This window comes from Octopus bimaculoides, chromosome 3 (assembly GCF_046866305.1).
Source record: "Octopus bimaculoides isolate indiv1 chromosome 3, ASM4686630v1, whole genome shotgun sequence".
NCBI lineage: Eukaryota > Metazoa > Mollusca > Cephalopoda > Octopoda > Octopodidae > Octopus > Octopus bimaculoides.
The window spans coordinates 152,374,565-152,391,741 of NC_142930.1; the positions used below are offsets into that span (position 1 = coordinate 152,374,565).

A 17,177-nucleotide genomic window follows, 5' to 3' on the forward strand; every position below is an offset into this window, starting at 1 on the left:
TAGAAGTTGTATTGCAGTCAACAAAAAACAACTTTGAAGTCAAGTTCAATGCTGGTTGGTGTAAAGAAGTGACAACCACCAAAATCATTTCTAAACCCCTGGTACAGAGTTAGTATTTTAACTTCAACTTATAAATCTTACTAAGAAAACTCTATGCAGTAGCTGATCTTGCAAGAAATAGCAACCCAATCTCCCTCAAATCACATGATCATCTTAAAAAAGAACACACTGAGCACCGTGGTTCTGGATACACAAAAGGATGGGAGAGTTACAATTGGAATGCCCTTGAGCACAAGTCTGTTTGAATAGAGCTAATCTGGGGCTAAAAGATAACAAGTAGGATTCGGAGTACGGTACAGTATTAGTGGCATATGGTGTTATTGGAATTGCCTGACTGGCCTTTGTGCGGGTGACACGTAAAAGCACCCACTACACTCTCGGAGTGGTTGGCGTTAGGAAGGGCATCCAGCTGTAGAAACTCTGCCAAATCAGATTGGAACCTGGCGTAGCCTTCAGGTTCCACCAGTCCTCAGTCAAATCGTCCAACCCATGCTAGCATGGAAAGCGGACGTTAAACGATGATGATGATGAATACAGTTATTAGAGTGCAGTCCATTAGAATTGAAGTACATTACAGTTTTATTGGAATACAATGCAGTATTATTGGAGTACAGTACAATGTTATTAGAGTGCATTATTATTGGTGTGTAGTAGTATTATTGAAGTACAATACAATATTATTGGAGTGCAGTATTATTGAGGTAGAGTACAGTATTACTGGAGTACAGTACAGTGTTATTGGAGTATATTTGTAATACAGTATTATTGTTCCAACAAAGAGATTCATGCATTAAAACATAAAACGTTGACCACATAAACTATTTTCCTTACCTTTGCCTGTGATTCTGCCTCGCTTTTCCACGTTTCATAAAACTCATCATCACCTTTATTGTCGTAACTTTTATCAAACATTTGTTTCAATTTCAGTTTATTCTCCATTCGTTTTTCTTCAGCTGTTTTGGAATCATCTGAAACAAATTTTTGCAAAACAGTCAAAACTTTCAGAAAATTCTGAAGATGGAATCCAAAATTATAATGCCACTACTATATCATTCTAACATATACTTTTCCATGCTTGCATTGGTCAGACAAAACTTGTTCAAGCAGATTCAAAAAGATTTTTCTCCAAGAGAATATAACTAAACCTCAAGTTAGGTAATATTTTCTGAACAGCAAGAGTTCAATGGCCAGACACACTTTTGCTGACAATTAGCATGCACATACATCAAGACATAAAGATTTTACACACACACAAACACAGCAAACATGGTCTTCTTCAAATCACAGAAACAGATTAATGCTTTTTGTTTCAGCCATTACCTTCGTCCTCATTTGCATCATCTTTTTCATCAGCATCATTTTCAGTTTTCCCTTTGTATGTTTCTCCAGTTTCAAGATCTTCAAAATCCCCAAATATTTCATCTGTAAAATATTTCAAGCAATGTTACATTAAATGTTCATTAGTAAAAAAAATGAGTTTAAGATTTACACAAATATATATATATGTATTCTCCCAAGTAATATGTCCATTTTTCAACTCCTAACCCTTTCGTTACCATATTTCTAACCAAATTACACCCCTTATGTGTTTCAATTAATTTCTAACATAATCATAAATTTAGGCTGGTTTCTTTAAACAACTCTAACTTTTTTATTTATCAACATATTAATGTGATTTTTGGAAGATAAATTAACGAAAGGTTCTCAACCAATTCTATACCAAAATTTTTGTCACAAAGTGACTTTAATTACAGGTAAATACAGGTAAATTCAACAAAATATAAAATTATTTAAATTTTTGTTCAAACATCGCTATAGAAAATGGGTTATTAGCTAATATTCAATTGGGTATACAACAAAATATTATTATAGAAGAGTTGTGCACATTACTGGATTTATTACTGTCTCTTTTGCCAGTATAAAATTAAAATCCAGAGCAGTACCCAGTATTTGATTCACAAATCTTTTCCAAACTTTGATCCCCCATTTTGTGTGCTTTCCTGGCATATACTGTTGAAAACGCACTCGGCCTTTATAGCCCACCATATCCTTATCTATAAACTGTTTTATATGTGCTTTGAACACAGTCAATGAGGGGTCTTATTTTAAATAAGGGATCAAAGTCTGGTTTTCCACGTACTGGTGTACTGCTCGTGTCTCTTACATGTAGATATTGAGTCAATTTTAAAAACCGTATCCTCGTCATTATACTCGACATATTCGTCGCCAAAGGGTTCATCACTACTCCAGTAATTTGTTATTCTAGGTAACTTTCTAATGCCCATGATAATATTTATGGCAAAATATGCTTTAATTTCATTCAAGTTTATGGGAAACCTCAAACTATCCTTTTTTACGCTTTGTTTACATTTAGCGTAACGGTTTGTTTCCGCCGTAAGCAATTCAAATAGGCACATCGGAAAAAGCAAAAAGAAATAGTCTAAAGCTTTACTCTCCTGGGTAAGACTGTGACTTGGTCCAGTTTCTTCAGAAAAATCACTGAAAGAAGGTGTTTTTAAATTTTCACTCCATTCAGGTACTAATTCATTATCTTTATCGCTATCATCGGAGCTCTCGGATTCACTGCTTTCATTTTCGGAAAATGAAACCTCAGATTCATTATCAAATACCACGTGCTTTTTTTTTTTTCGGTTACAGAGTTAGATTTATCAAGGTTTTCAACGGAAAATCCTTCGAATTCTGACTCGCTGCTTGACAATAAAATTCGTATCCATTTTTTTGTCAGGATTACAAATTTTGAAAACACAACAGGAACAAATTTGGAAAAAAATCTCCCAAAATTCACAAAATTAAAAAAACACGTTGATCGTCGTACAAAACTATAGCTGAACTGTTTACACAAATAATCACGTGTTTTCAAGAATGTACTAACGAGATTTGCTCAGATATTCTCATTTAAATATGAATAGGTGATTACGGGCGGTTTTGGGCGGCTTGGTCACATGAACCAAAATTTTTTTCGGGCGGCTTTGGGCGGTTTGGTAACGAAAGGGTTACTTGATGAGCAATGCGAAACCGGTTCTTACTATGATTATGTTGAAAAAACAAAATCTTATTTTACTCTTTTACTTGTTTCAGTCTTTTGACTGTAGCCATGGTGGAGCACCGCCTTTAATCAAGCAAATCGACCCCAGGACTTATTCTTAGGAAGCCTAGTACTTATTCTATCAGTCTCTTTTGCCGAACTGCTAAGTTACGGGGACGTAAACACACCAGCATTGGTTGTCAGGCAAAGTTGGGGGAACAAACACAGACACACAAACATATACACACACATACATATATATATATATATATATATATATATGTATATATATATATATATATATATATATGGGAGAATATACAAATAATAACAACAGACGAGGACAGGTGGTGTAAATAACAAAAGTATATATTAGTATGACGCTCGGGAATACGGAAAGTCTTTGACGTTTCGAGCTACGCTCTTCAACAGAAAGAATACGGAGACAAGGAGAAAAACACGGAGAAAAAAAAAAAAAAAAAATGTACATTCGTGAAAACACGTGATTATATATATACATATATACAACGGGCTTCTTTCAGTTTTCGTCTACCAAATCCACTCACAAGGCTTTGGTCGGCCCGAGGCTATAGAAGACTCTTGCCCAAGATCCCACGCAGTGGGACTGAATCCGGAACCATGTGGTTGGTATGCAAGCTACTTACCTCACAGCCACTCCTACGCGTATACTATATTTTATACAAAATTGTATAATATCTTCATTATCATGAGTCTAATATACTCCTTAATCCTGTAAAACAAATCTGTTTTCTCATCTTTTCTCTTTCTGTGTATATATATCACCAACATCATCATTTAATGTCTATTTTACATGTTGGTATGGGTTGGACAGTTTGACCTGAACTGGCAAGCCAGAGAGCTGCATCAGGTTTCATTTGTCCATTTCGTGATGGTTTCTATGGCTGGATGCCCTTCCTAACACCAACCACTTTACAGAGTGTACTGGATGCTTTTTACATGGCACCAGCACATGCACTTTTTTTGCAGTACCAGCTGCCATCAGGGTTGCCAAGTAGCTTGCAAGACAAAGGCCTCTCAACTGAGAAAAGGAATGGAACCAAGAGAAATGGTTGCAAGACAGGTGAAAGGTTAGAGTATAATAGAGGGATAGAGATAGTTGTCTCGCCATAGAAGAGATACTTGATTACTCCAGTAGGACAAGGAAGGAGAGGAAGGTGAGTGTGAGAGAGAAAGAGAGACAGTCAGAGTGAGAGATTGAGAGAAATAGAAAAAGATATATATATCTATATCAGGGACGTGCTGGCAAAGTAGGCAAGGTAGGCAGTGCCTACCTTGAATAAAATAGATCGATAGCAACATTTTCCTTTTATGGCAAAATATGCACTTAATTCAATAAAATTGTGAAGGTTATTCTAATTATTATGCATAAAATGCAAAACATTTTATTTTTTGTAGATTAGGTAGGCATAACTTGTCCCTGCTTTTCAATCTCGGTATTATGCTATGCATAGTGGTACTGTAGTACACGTGCTGTGTACACTCCTACAACAGTGTTTTCTTTACATCCTATAAAGGCAGAAGTAAATCTGCCTTCAACTCAGTCGTGCAGCTGTGCTTCGCTTATTTTTTGTATTTTACTACATAAAGGTCACCAACTTCCTACCCAGAGTAATTACTGACAGCAAGTGTCTTATATATATGTATATATATATATATATATATATATATATATATATATATATAGCAATAACAAAATGGAGGAGAATATGAGGTACTCATCAACTTGCAGACACTGTACTCTGTTGATTAATCCGTTTATTTTACAACCAAAAGGACAATAAAGACAATATACAGACACTTATAACATACTATGTCATATCAACAATTAAAATTTAAAATTTAAAAGGACATCTAGCAACCGAAGAAGGGACAAAATCTTACAGCTGTTTCGGCCTACCGTTGGCATGCCCCATTCTATCTATATAGCTCCAGTACGCTGGAGTGATCATTAGATGAAAAGGATGCAATGGGGGTACATGCATGATTCACTAGGCCTTTTCAGAGATTTACAAAATTCAATTCATGAATTTTGCAAAGTTCAAATACAAATATAAAAATAAAAATATAAAAATATAAAAGCATATTAAAAAAACATACAAAAAGCATATAAAAAAAATATATGTATAGAGAGAGAGAGAGAGAGAGAGAGAGAGAGCACTGAAAAAATGAATGGTGGAAAAAAAATCTCAAATAAGTTTTGAAATTTTTAGCTTACATCATCATCATCATCGTTTAACGTCCGCTTTCCATGCTAGCATGGGTTGGACGATTTGACTGAGGACTGGTGAAACCGGATGGCAACACCAGGCTCCAGTCTGATTTGGCAGAGTTTCTACAGCTGGATGCCCTTCCTAACGCCAACCACTCAGAGAGTGTAGTGGGTGCTTTTACGTGTCACCTGCACGAAAACGGCCACGCTCGAAATGGTGTCTTTTATGTGCCACCCGCACAAGCCAGTCCAGGGGCACTGGCAACGATCTCGCTCGAAAATCCTACAGGAGCCAGTCAGGCGGTACTGGCAACGGCCACGCTCAAAATGGTGCATCTCATGTGCCACCCGCACAAGAACCAGTCCAGGGGCACTGGCAACGATCTTACTTGGCTTGCCGGGTCTTCTCACGCACAGCCCATTTCCAAAGGTCTCGGTCCGTAGTCATCGCCTCGGTGAGGCCCAATGTACGAAGGTCTTGCCTCACCACCTCAGCCCAGGTCTTCCTGGGCCTACCTCTTCCACGGGTTCCCTCAACTGTTAGGGTGTGGCACTTTTTCACGCAGCTATCCTCCTCCATTCTCACCACATGTCCATACCAGCGCAATCGTCTCTCTTGCACGCCACAACTGATGCTTCTAATGTTCAGCTTTTCTCTCAAGACACTTACACTCTGACGGGTATTCACATTGACATTACACATCCAACGGAGCATACTGGCTTCATTCCTTGCGAGCTTACGTATGTCCTCAGCAGTTACAGCCCATGTTTCACTGCCATGTAGCATGGTTGTTCGTACGCATGCGTCATACAGTCTGCCTTTTACTCTGAGTGAGAGTCCCTTTGTCGCCAGCAGGGGTAAGAGGAAGAGAAATAAAATAATCCTCTATTACATATTTGTGATTGTGTAAAAGAATGAGTACAAATCATAAATGACTGCATTATTGTTGATAAGGGTAAGAACGAATGAGAGAGAACTAAAGGTGAGATGTCCAAGCTTGTTTTCAGATGCCTAGATATCCATGCTTGTTTTAAAATTTTTAGTTAGCCCTAGTTTCATATGTTCTAAGTAATATAAAACTTTTCTTTTGTAAGTCCCAAATTACTCCAATGAAAAACAAAAAAATTTAGGAATGTATATATGATGCATAGGCACTAAAGAAAAACATCCTGTGTATCACATGCGACACACAGGGCAGGCAAAAGGTTAAACATCACCATAGTCACAAGATACTGAAATTATAAAACATCAGCGTCAAATTGTAATGACTGATTAATTACTAAACCAAACTTACCATCTGCTTTTAACAGCGTAGCAGCAGCATTTCCATAATTCTTCTTACCAGTTATAAAGCAATCACGTATTTGGTCTCTCACCTGAAATGATAAACATACACAGTTCCATAAGAATAGTTTATATATATATAATATATATATATATATATATATATATATATATATATATATATATATATATATATATATATATATATATTATATATATATGTGTATATATATATATACAATGATGACGATGATATATATATATATACACACACATACATATACGTATGTATGTATGTATATAGAATTATGAGCCTTCACTATATATATTGGTTATAGAAAATAGTATATTATTAGGGCATATAAGCCCATGTAATGGAGAAAAATGAGCATTAGAATGAATATATATATATATATATATACTACACTCTAGGAGTGGTTGGCGTTAGGAAGGGCATCCAGCTGTAGAAACTCTGCCAGATCCGATTGGAGCCTGGTGCAGTCTTCTGGCTTGCCAGTCCTCAGTCAAATCGTCCAACCCATGCTAGCATGGAAAGCGAACGTTAAACGATGATGATGATGATGATGACTGTATTTACTCATGTGTAAATCACAGTATTTTACATTTAATTTTAACTGCAAAAACTGGGGTGCAACTTATACATGAGTAAATACAGTAGGCATGTATGCATGTATGTAGGCATATATATATATGCACACACGTGTGTGTGTGTGTGTGTGTGTGTATCTTCATCATCGTTTTAACATCCATTTCTCCATGCAAGCATGGGTCAGACAGAATTCATTGAATATGATTTTCTATGCCCAGATACCCTTTCTGTCACAAATCTTTACTTGTTTCCAACCCATGCAAGGTAACATTTCCTTTATGGTGAGACATATTTCCACAGAAGATTAGAAACAAAAAAAAAGACTGCTTGCATGATGTTGTAACTCGCAACTAAACACACCCATATATAGTTACATACATTTCATCACCATCATTTAATGTCTGTTTTCCATGCTGGCATGAGTTGGGCTGTTTGACAGGAGCTGGCAAGCCAAAAGACTGCACCAAGCTCTATTGTCTGCTTTGGAATGGCTTCTATGACTGATCAAACGACCTTCCTAATGCCAACCACTTTACAAAGTGCACAGGCTGCTTTTTTTCATGACACCCGTATCGTGTGTGTGTGTGTGTGTGTGTACCATCATCATCATCATTTAATGTCTACCTTCCATGCTGGCATGGGTGGGACGGTCTGACAGGAGTCAGTCAGGCAGAAACCTGCACTAGACTTCTGTGACTGTTTTAACAAGATTTTTACAGCTGGGTGCCTTCCCAAACACCAACCACTTTACAGTGTGGACTGGAATCTTTTCAAGTGGCACCTGCACTGACAGGGTCACCAAGTAACCAGCATGACAAAAATCTTTTGAGAGGGGAGGTGGCATTGGAGAAATTGATCTTATATAAACATATATATATATATATATATATATATATACACGACAGGTTTTTTTCAGTTTCCATCCAACAAGTCTACTTACAAGGCTTTGGTCAGCCCAGGACTATAATAGAAAAAAAACTTAATGTGCCACACAGTAGGACTGAACCTGAAATTACATGATTGGGAAGCGAACTTCTTAACCACACAGCCATACCTGCAATGAGTACAGCCATATTATAATAATTTAATAACATATATACATGTATAAAAAGCTATAATAACCTCATTAAGACTCCAGTCTTGTAACTTGTCCACAACCAACTTGGCACAGTCTGTGTTATGGCAGTTCTTACGAGATTGGTTTTCAGTAGTTTTCTTGTTTATTAGCTTGAAGAGACCACCAATCTTTTCCTCATCACGGTTTTCTTCTTCAGATGATTCTTCCTCATCTATAGTAAAAAAAGGAACGAGTTCAATAAGATGGTTTTACTCATTTATTTTCTTCTTTGTTCCCTTTATGTTATACAGTCATTAACAAGTACATTCTTATTTCTTAGAATATTTATATCACAATTACTCTTTTACTCTTTTACTTGTTTCAGTTATTTGACAGCGGCCATGCTGGAGCACCGCCTTTAGTCGAGAAAATCGACCCCAGGACTTATTCTTTGTAAGCCTAGGACTTATTCTATCAGTCTCTTTTTGCCGAACCGCTAAGTTAAGGGGACGTAAGCACACCAGCATCGGTTGTCAAGCGATGTTGGGGGGACAAACACAGACACACAAACACACATACATATATATATATATATATATATATATATATATATATATATATATATATATATATATACATATATATATATACGGCAGGCTTCTTTCAGTTTCCGTCCACCAAATCCACTCACAAGGCTTTGGTCGGCCCGAGGGTATAGTAGAAGACACTTGCCCAAGGTGCCACGCAGTGGGACTGAACCCGGACCACTTACCACACAGTCACTCCTGAATACATTCTAATAAGAAAAATACACAAAAGACATGAAATACTAACTATTTCTAAAGAGAGAACCCAATGGGGAGACTCTAAACAAAGTCCATGTGGCAATAAAAGAGACTCTAAACAGTCAGTCAATCTGTTAGAAATAACAGCCTATCTCAAATCTCATACAAATGCCACTGTATTCTACTGTGTTAAAGAAAAAAGAATACATTGGTTAATGTATTCCCAGGTTTACTATGTCAGAAGAAAAATACAAAATAGTTATGACAGGAATGCCTTTGGTCATGGGTCTATTTGATTTAAGCTGAAATATGTTTAACCATTTTGATACCAACTGGCATGAAACTGCCCCTGGTTCTATTATACAAATCTCCTGTATTCATCCTTTAGCATTCAGATTAGTCTGTCAAATGTAATGCTTGATTATTTACATTGTTTCATATTTATCATGCATTATCTCAGTTTCAAGATCTCAATGATATGATTGTGTATCTTTAGTATGATCTTGAAGGATAGGTATGAGAGACAGGATCTGGCCAGTTTGAGCATAAAACAAGTAGGATATTTGAGCCAGATACGGCCAGTTTTCATTAGTTTAAAAATTAATTGAACCCAGAAATATGGTAACAAAATGGTTAAACAACATTCTTATGAGAACAATATAATCTCAGAGACATCAATTCTTCAAAGAAAAACTAAAAATAACCAATTTTAATCCCATTTCATATTACAGCATTAAAGAATTACCACTGCCTTCCCAAAACATCTAAATTTTATTTTCCTAAAAACATATTAAATGGGTTTAGAAAAGGAATAAAGCAAAAACACAAAAGTACTACCAAATGGTAGTAATGCTTACCATCACCATATATCAGTTTTCGGAAGTTTTTTTTCTCTGACCGTCTTTGCTTGAAGGAGATGGAAGCCTTTTTTAATAAGTCTGATTTCCAATGAAGATGTCCTGTTAAAATTTAAAACTTAAAACATTATATTATTCAATTACAATAAAATTCTAAATAATACTCAAAAAAACTAATTATACGATTTCAGAAATAATTTTATTAAACAATACCATATTCCGCTATAATGTCTCCTTACAAAATTATGTAATCCTTTGATACCAACCTGTCCAAACTGTCCTGATTCTAAGATACAAACTTCAAGTTTAAAAGTGATATAAATCTATGATCTGAACACCAGATTAATAATGACAAAGTCATTTTAATAAATTTTTTATTTCAAAAATTTTTTTTTAATTAATTGAAACAAGTTTTTTTTTTTTTAATTGAGTCACACAAAAGCAGTGTATCTCAAAAGAAATATGGTAACAAAATAGTTAATATGGAAGACCCTACCAGATAATGACTTCATAATATGAGGGACTCTATCATACAGTGATTTAAGATTATAGTAGTTAAAGCTGTTTAATTTTAGTCAACTGACCAGGTCTGTTAATTTAACAAATAAATAATCAAAACAAAACTATGAGAACGTAAGAAGAAAAAGCTGTAAAAATTATAAATGAATAAGCTTTATGGAAACTAAATATATTGACAAATAAAAGAAAAACTGTCACCAGTAATCAACCAAAGTTTGAAGAATTATATTCTTTTCAAAAGGTTATCTATGACTGAAACTGTCTAATGAATAGACAAGCACTATACAGGCCTAGACTTCCATATTACTGGTCCAAATTCTATGTCAAAAGTATCTTTTATTATAGAACAAAGTATTAGACCAAACTATATGAATGTATGGTTATTACTTGACAGGTCTTTTCAAGCACAATATGACGCCAAAGGTCCCGGTCACTTGTCACTGCCTCCATGAGGCCCAACATTCAAATGATGCGTTTTATGTGCCACCAGCACAAGTGCAGGTTATGCAACACTGGCATCAGTCATGACTGTGATTTCACTTGGCTTGACAGGTCTTGTCAAGCCAAGTGAAACCATAGTTATGATTGGTGCCAAATTACTCTGGTGGTTGAAAGAAATTTGGAATGTGTATCATATATGATAAGCAATGGGTTAAAGTTTTAAACAATCATTATTCACAGATTTTGTTTATATACAATAGGAAAAACTCTACAGATATATCATTTAACAGTTTGTTTTTTATATTAAGTACTTGACAGTCTATTCATGTACGTATAAAACATATCATCAACACTGCTCTTAAATCTGCTTTTCCATGCTTGCATAGTTGGATAGAACATTTTTGAAGCAGCTTTCACAGCCAAATGCTTTTAACATCAATCTTTTTAGTCACCTCTTACAACACACAGGAATACAGTGAACTGTCATGTGTTTTAGTCGGTCATATTAACCCCATTATTTTGTTTCATTCTGGTATCTATTTCATGGATCTCCGTTTATAGAACAGCTAAGTCTCAACATTTTAATGTTCACAACATAAACGTACAGATGCAAAATGCTTCCTCAGTTTCCATCTATCAAATCTCACTTTCAAAGTATTGGTCAATGCAATGCTACAATGGAAGACGCATATCCATGCAGTAGGATTAAACGTGAAACCACGTTGTTGCAGTGTGACTTTCCTAATCACATGACAATGCCTGTACACACACAAAACAAATTATAAACTCACCAATCTTTCAAAAAGAAAACAAAAACAAGTGCTCACCCTTTTCTTGACTATCATCAAAGCTTAAATCTTCAACACCACTTTCTTGAGAGTTGTTATCATCATCATCATCATCATCCTCATCACTCTCTTCATCATCCTCAGCTTCATCTTCCTCATCAGATGATGAAGAACCAGGTGGCACTGCACCAGCCTCTCGAGATAATTTTGCAGATTTAGTTATCTAAAATAAAATATAAATAGTTTAGCCATGTTAACAATAATGAAACAGAGCCTTACCTATCATATAACAGGTAATGTTAGAAACATATTCTTGCCGTTGAATGCATAAGATTATAATTATTGTGCCAGGTACAATAATTATAATTTTACTTCATCCAAATTTCAATAATGAAATGGAATACAAATTTTCAAAATAAACATAATTATGAAACTAAATAAATATCCCATTTGTATATTTGCAATAAATATATATTATCAATAACAATAATACTGTCTAACTATGAATTAGTTATAGATGTGTGTATGTCTCTCTCTCTCTCTCTCTCTCTCTCTCTATATATATATATATATATATATATATATATATATATATACATATATATATCCAAGAAAGTTAGGGGTTGTGAATCTAACCCACTAAGGGATAATATCTATCCAATATACTGCCGGAAGAATACCCAATTATTATTACACTAGTGTAATAAATTTCTGTCAACCAATTTCACTCACACACCATTGATCAGCCCAAGGCAATAGAAGAAGATTCTTGCTCAAAGAACCAAGCAGTGAAATAGAATTCAAAACCCATGTAAGCAAGAAGTGAATTCCATATCCAAACAACTATGCTTGCACCTATATCATAAGTACAATCATCATCATTCATCATTTAATATCTGCTTTCCATGCTGGCATGGGTGGGACGGATTTTACAAGAGCTGGCCAGGCAGAAACCTGCACCAGACTTCTGTACCTGTTTTGGCAGGATTTTTACAGCTGGATGCCCTTCCTAACACCAACCACACAGCAGAATGAACTTAGTGCTTTTTACGTGGCACAAGCACAGATGAGGTCAGTTTTGGCAAGGTTTTTACAGCTGGATGCCCTTCCAAACACCAACCACTTTACAGTATAGACTGGATGCTTTTAAGTGGCACCTGCACTGACAGGGTCACCAAGTACTTGCAAGACAAAAAAAATCTCTTTTGAGAGGGGAGGTGGCATTGGAGGAGGTGGAAAGAAATAACTTCAGAGACATCCTTACCTTTGGTTTCTTTGCTGCAGGTTCTTCAGTTTCTGAATCAGTGTCTTCCTACAAAAATGTATCAGAAATACAAATATTTTGACAAAAAAAATGTGAAAACATTACCAACAACTAGAAACACAATGGACATATTGATCATCATTAAACGTCCATTTTACAGGCTGGCAACAGCTGGACATTTTAAAAGAAGCTGGTGAACCTGAGGACTGCACCAAGCCGCAATGTCTGCTTCTACAGCTAGATGCCTCTTGTAATGCCAACCCTTTTACAAAGTATAGCGGGTGCTTTTTACAAGGCACCAACATTAGTTAGGTCACCAAGTAACTCACGAGAAAAGAACCACAGTCAAGGAGGTAGTCTTTTGTTATATTTCTGCTGCTTTTAAATAAGTATATATATGGTTGGCGTTAGGAAGGGCATCCAGCTGTAGAAACTCTGCTAAATTAGATTGGAGCCTGGTGTTGCCATCCGGTTTCACCAGTCCTCAGTCAAATCGTCCAACCCATGCTAGCATGGAAAGTGGACGTTAAACGATGATGATGATGATGATATATATATATATATATATATATATACATATGTGTGCATGTGTATATGTTTGTATGTATATATATGTATACATATGTGCATGTATGTATGCACACACACACACACACACATATATATCATCATCGTTTAACGTCTGCTTTCCATGCTGGCATGGGTTGAATGGTTTGACTGTGGACTGGTGAGCCAGAGGCGGCACCAGGCTCAACCTGATCTGGCAAAGTTTCTACAGCTGGATGCCCTTCCTAACGCCAACCACTCCGAGTGTGTAGTGGGTGCTTTTTACGTGCCACCAGCACGAGGGCCAGTCAGGCAGTTCTGGCAACAACCTCACTCAAAGGTGTTTTTACGTGCTACCTGCACGGGAGCCAGTCCGGTGGCACTGGCAACAACCATGCTCGAATGTTGCTTTTCACGTGCCGGTAAGGCGACACTGGCAACGATCACGCTCAAATGGTGCTTTTCATGTGTCACCGGCACGGGAGCCAATATATATATATATATATATATATATATATATTGGCTAAAGAATTTCTAACTTCCGGTCAGCCATTGTTATGATCAGCCATTATTATGATTGACCGTTGACTGGACACTATTCAATTTTTTTACTCCGTGTTTTTCTCCTTGTTTTCTCCGTATTCTTTCTGTTGAAGAGCGTAGCTCGAAACGTCAAAGACTTTCCGTATTCCCGAGCGTCATACTAATACATCCTTTTGTTATTTACACCACCTGTCCTCGTCTGTTGTTGTTTTTTCGTATATTCTCCCATATATATATATATATATATATATATACGACAGGCTTCTTCTGTTTCCATCTACAAAATTCACTCACAAAACTTTGAACAGCCCAGAGTATAATAGAAGACACTTGCCCAAAGTGCCACACAGTGGGACTGAACCAAAGACCACATGATTGGAAAGCAAGCTTCTTAACATACTCACACATGATTAAATTAGATGTTGATACTGTGCAGTCATGCATATAATTGGCAGACAACCAAGTGTTTGTCACTACGCAAATAGTTAGTTATCAGTTAGTAACAAACACAGAAGACAGTGGTTTATATCTATAAGTTATCTTATCTCTTATTTACTTCATGCTAGAGAAACTACACATAAGCACTATCCCTAATGATAATTGTAATAAAGAAAGCAAATAACTTTTATTTTATTTTTTCAATAAGTTATTCCCTTCTGAGCCATTTTTAGATGCTAATGGGTATAGGGGTTAGATGAAAAGAAATGGATACCCTCACCCACCCATATCAAATCTTTCCTGTATAGCCCATAAATTCATGGGCCTATGACCACTCTGGGCACCAATACTGCAATGGCTACAACACCTACCCTAGGGTGGCTCTGCTTCTATCACCATATATCATCATCACCATTTATCATCCGTTTTCCATGCTGGCATGGGTTGGATGGTTTGACCAGGGCTGGCAAGCTGGGGAGCTGTACCAAGTTTCAGTCTGATCTGACTTGGTTTTGTATGGCTGGATGCCCTTCCTAAGGTCAACCACTTTATGGAGTGTGCTGGGTGCTTTTTACATGGATCAGCACAAGGGATCTTGCAAGGCATGCATATACATATATATTAACAGTAATTATGACAATATAGAATATGGAGACTTGTTCATCCTCAAAATTTATTTCCCCATATTTTACAGTTTTATACAGCATATTATTATGGTCAAATATGTTGTATAAAATTGTAAAATAAGGGGAAATAAAATTTGAGGATAAACAGGTCTCCATATTCTATATCATCATAATTACTGCCAATATATACTCCAGACAATATTACCGTCCAATGAAACAAACACAGAATTGCCCATTGGAGGAATTTACAGAGTGACTGACAACTAATAGTAGTCATAAACATCAAATACAGGGACTTAACTGAGAGCCACAGTATCTGCCCAAATATATCCCTCCAAACTTACCCACACACACATATATATATACACATATATTAAGATAAGTCTTTTGGTTAATAGTGATATGGTTAGACAACTGTCGTGCTGATGAGGCAGAAAGGTATTTCCACTACTGTCCTCTTATCTCCAGACAATAACCCTGTCTTTTTCCTCAATGGTATGTCAACATTGAGAAATGCATGAGACTTAAGACTATCTCAAGACTTCTCATGTGGAGCTGGTCTTAACTGCTATTTGGAAATTATGATACAGCCTCTAGAGGTAGGGATATCATATCATCATATCATTTAGCATCCATTTTCCATGCTGGCATGGGTTGGATGGTTTGACAGCAGCTGGCTAGCGGGGGAGCTGCAACAGGTTCCAGCTGTCCGTTCTGGCCTGGTTTCTAATAGGGATAATTTTAATAAATCAACAATCTATATTGTTTGGTATTCCATATACTTGCATTTGTTTATGTTGTTCAATTACATGCCACCAGCCACTATGAGTTATTTCTTTTAGCTCAGTTTTGCTTCATATATATCAGGTGTATGGCCTAGTGGTTAGGGTATTGCATTCATGATCACAAGATCAGGGTTTCAATTCCCAGACAGGCAGTGCATTTTGTAGAATGAATTTCCACAATTCTTCAAGTATTGGTAATCACTTCCATTTTGAATGGAGGTGACTACTAGTGGGAATGAACCCAAAACTACGTGGTTGGGAAGCACACTTCTCAACCATACAGCCAAGCTTATATATTTATATATAGGTCTGGAAGAAAAAGCAGTAGTAATAGAACATAAACCCACACACACACACATATGCAGACCCATATTTTAATTGGCAGAAAACCTACAAAACTATAAGTTTCATGCATAGCACTTATCAAATTCTTACCAGAGCTTGATAAGTGTCATGCATGAAACTCTCAGCCCTTGAATCATTTTTGTAATTTCTCTGCCAATTAAAAATTTTATATTCATTTCTACATACATATATGACAAAAACAAATACTCAAGTTAACATCTGACCTACTATATATATATATATATATATATATATATATATATATATATATATCATCATCATCATCATCATCATCGTTTAACGTCCGCCTTCCATGCTAGCATGGGTTGGACGAATTTGACTGAGGACTGGTGAAACCAGATGGCTACACCAGGCTCCAATCCGATCTGGCAGTGCCTCTACAGCTGGACGCCCCCCCCCCCCCCAAAGCCAACCACTCAGAGAGTGCAGTGGGCGCCCCCACGCGTCACCCGCACGAAGGCCAGCCAGGCGGTATATATATAGTAGTGTGTGTGTTTGAGAGAGACAGAGCAATATATACTTAGTAATTTACCTCACAGTTCCCAGCTGATGCTTTTTCACCATTTTCCTCTTCGCTGTTATCATCATCGTCAGATAATTCATTTTCATCTCTTTAAAAAGAAATTTCCAATAAAAAAAAATATTCTTTAATTAAAATGCATTCATAAAAATTTTTTATAAAGCATATTAATAGACTGAAAAAAGGATCGTTTTTTTTTTTTTTTTTTATATATATATATATATTAGGTATTTACTTGACAATATTAGTATATATTAAATGGCAATGTATCTTTAATTTTTTTTTTTTAATTCATCAATGAGTAAGCATTGCTTCAAGTCCTTAAATGAAGCTCAGAAACACCCTGTGCTATAGAAGCAATGAATAGCTGAAAATCTTGCCATACCATGG

The 17,177-nt window shown here is 36.2% G+C and overlaps 1 protein-coding gene across 1 annotated transcript in view; it reads right to left on the reverse strand.

The window, feature by feature from the left end:
• Window positions 1-17,177, reverse strand: part of LOC106873506 (ribosome biogenesis protein BMS1 homolog) — a 47,343-nt gene that overhangs the window by 12,002 nt on the left and 18,164 nt on the right. The window contains exons 10-17 of the mRNA XM_089349799.1: window positions 16,800-16,878; window positions 12,964-13,011; window positions 11,739-11,922; window positions 9,952-10,053; window positions 8,375-8,541; window positions 6,653-6,734; window positions 1,381-1,482; window positions 892-1,028 (exon numbers count right to left, since the gene is read on the reverse strand). Of these exons, the coding sequence (XP_089205925.1) occupies window positions 892-1,028; window positions 1,381-1,482; window positions 6,653-6,734; window positions 8,375-8,541; window positions 9,952-10,053; window positions 11,739-11,922; window positions 12,964-13,011; window positions 16,800-16,878 (901 nt within the window). The remainder of the gene's footprint in view (window positions 1-891; window positions 1,029-1,380; window positions 1,483-6,652; window positions 6,735-8,374; window positions 8,542-9,951; window positions 10,054-11,738; window positions 11,923-12,963; window positions 13,012-16,799; window positions 16,879-17,177) is intronic.